The sequence below is a fragment of the Babylonia areolata genome, chromosome 16 (assembly GCF_041734735.1).
Source record: "Babylonia areolata isolate BAREFJ2019XMU chromosome 16, ASM4173473v1, whole genome shotgun sequence".
Classification (NCBI taxonomy): Eukaryota; Metazoa; Mollusca; class Gastropoda; order Neogastropoda; family Buccinidae; genus Babylonia; species Babylonia areolata.
In genome coordinates, this window is record NC_134891.1 from 10,810,569 (window position 1) to 10,813,068 (window position 2,500).

Consider the following 2,500-nt stretch of genomic DNA (forward strand, 5'->3'; position numbering starts at 1 on the left):
CACCGTGATTCGAACCCGGGACCCTCAGATTGACAGTCCAACGCTTTAACCACTTGGCTATTGCGCCCGTCACATTGACAGTCAAATCTCATGGATCACAGGGAACATCCGAGTCACAACAAACCAATCAATTCAAGACTGGTCAATATAATGTTTCCACACATGTGGAATCACGCTCTGGCTCTATATAAGATTAGTTAAATCCATGTTCCATTACTAAATCTAAATAGGGTAGCCATTTGATAGAGAAATCCCGATAATTCCTTTCTATTAGGTGTATTTGATTTTCTGGTGTGTACTTGTGCTTGAGTTCAGTAATGAATGCGTGTAAGTTTCAGTTTCAGTAGCTCAAGGAGGCGTCACTGCGTTCGGACAAAATCCATATACGCTACACCACATCTGCCAAGCAGATGCCTGACCAGCAGCGTAACACAACGCGCTTAGTCAGGCCTTGAGGGGAAAAAAAAAAGAAAAAAGAAAGAAAAAAAGGTGAATAAATGATAGATAAACTTACACAAATAAATAAATAAATAAATAATAAATAATAACTATAATGTAAAAAAAAAAAAAAAAAAAAGTAAAACATTAAGACACACATTCACATATACACCCACACATGCATAACAGATATGCACCGAACACGCAGTTTCACAGATATGAAAGCACAGTGAATGCGTGTAAACCTGGTATAACCTTATTAATACTGTAATATCTTGGTAACTAAGGTAGGTTTTGCACTGGACAGATTGTTATTCTTCTTACCATTATTATCATGTTAATAATGACAAAGAAGCCTGGGCGCGCGCGCGTGTGTGAATGAATGATTGAATGAATGAATGAATGAATGAATGAATTTTTATTTTTCAACGGTGAAGATATTAGCACTTTGGCCGACTTACACATCTGCCGTTGTTCTAAGAGACACACAAACATGTACGCATATAAATGTAGTTATACTGAATACTTAATACATGTATAATGTACGAGTATAACACAGCGTCAAACTGAGAGACACAACATCGCTCACATCTGTACGGAACGGAAGCGAGTAACACACACACGCACACACGCGCATACACACACACACACACACACACACACCAAGGGAAAAACAACAACAAAACCATGTGAAACATGAGCAGATAATTCGTGTCTCCCTGTTTTACCGAGAGTGCTCGACCACAAACCATGTCACACACCACGCGCCTCGCTTGAAAATAGCAAGTCAAGTTTTATGGAAAACACACTGAACTCAGCGACGAGCAGTAGAGGGGTTGACAGGTCTGACGTGTTGGCAGCACTGAGCTATTTTTAAATCAGCGGGTTGACAGTTAACACTGCGTGTGTGTCTGCCGCAACACCACACCCGCGTGTCTCGCTCTCGCTCTCTCTCACTCACAGTACACACGCTCAAGACAAGACCGCCTTCGACAGTGATCGCTCTTGGCGTGTCTCCGTTTTACACAGGTGTGCTGAGTTTTTTTTTTCTTCTTCGCTATCACAGGTAACTAACACAGTTCCGGTCTCAGTCAACCATATATTATTGTTTGGAACGATCGCATGAACCTCGACAGGCACAGAACGAGGCTGACAGTCTGGTAAGTATTAACACAGGCTTTATATTTCGGTTCTTGTGCGATATTGAGTTGGAGTCAATCGTGCGCCACGCTTGCCTGTTAGCTTGAAGCTTTTCCGGGAGTCTTCGAGTCCAGTCAGAGAGGAGAAATTTGTAATCGGTGAAGGAAAACAGTAGGCTTCCTGCAGCACCGTTTCGCGTATGCTTGAAAATAATTCGGATGGTGATTGCATATAGGGTGTGTTTGAAATGAAGAGTTATACCATTAGAAATTGTGGATGAGCTCTCCGCAAAAATATAATTTTTGTATGATCATCGTTTTTTTTTTAACCGATCAAACTGTATAGTGATATGATAAAATTATCCTGTCACTTATATGAATCCTTCTCAGAATCAGGTGTACAAAATATTGCTGTGTGTGTGTGTGTGTGTGTTCTAGCAGTCGATATCTACCCTCACTGATCACCATTACCTGTGGGTGGAGGGGGAGGGTTGTTTGTTTGATTGTTTTTTTTTGTTGTTTTTTTTACCGCATATTCTCCATAACAAAGACAAGAGAAAGAAGAGCAGAGAGTGAAAATGAATGTTGTAGATATCTAACCCATTGTTGAACGGGCTAGTTGAAGACTGATATGAAAACAGTGCAAATTTAGTTGCATTGTATTGTCACTTCCGCATTCAGGTGTGCACAGGGGAGGTAACACTTGAACTCTGTTTATTGAGTCCACACAGTTATATCCCTTGTTGAGCCCAATAGATTTCTCTCTCTCTCTCTCTCTCTCTCTCTCTCTCTCTGAAATAAATATATACATGTCTCTCCCTTACACTGACTGTATGTCTGTCTATTCTATTCTGTATATCATATTGGGATATATTATTCTCTCTCTCTCTCTGAAATACATGTCTCAATATCTCTCTGTCTCT

General features: G+C 40.4%; 1 protein-coding gene across 3 annotated transcripts in view; it reads left to right on the plus strand.

The window, feature by feature from the left end:
* Positions 1 to 1,425: 1,425 nt before the first annotated feature.
* Positions 1,426 to 2,500, plus strand: part of LOC143291144 (uncharacterized) — an 8,819-nt gene continuing 7,744 nt past the window's right edge. The window contains exon 1 of one of the 3 annotated variants that reach the window (XM_076600820.1): positions 1,426 to 1,467. Coding sequence is in view for 1 of the 3 variants with exons in the window: in XM_076600818.1 (XP_076456933.1) it covers positions 1,797 to 1,814 (18 nt within the window). In the remaining 2 variants the exon portion in view is untranslated. Of the gene's footprint in view, positions 1,599 to 1,781; positions 1,815 to 2,500 lie in introns of those variants that run through there. The other 2 variants (XM_076600819.1, XM_076600818.1) reach the window with 2 other exon arrangements.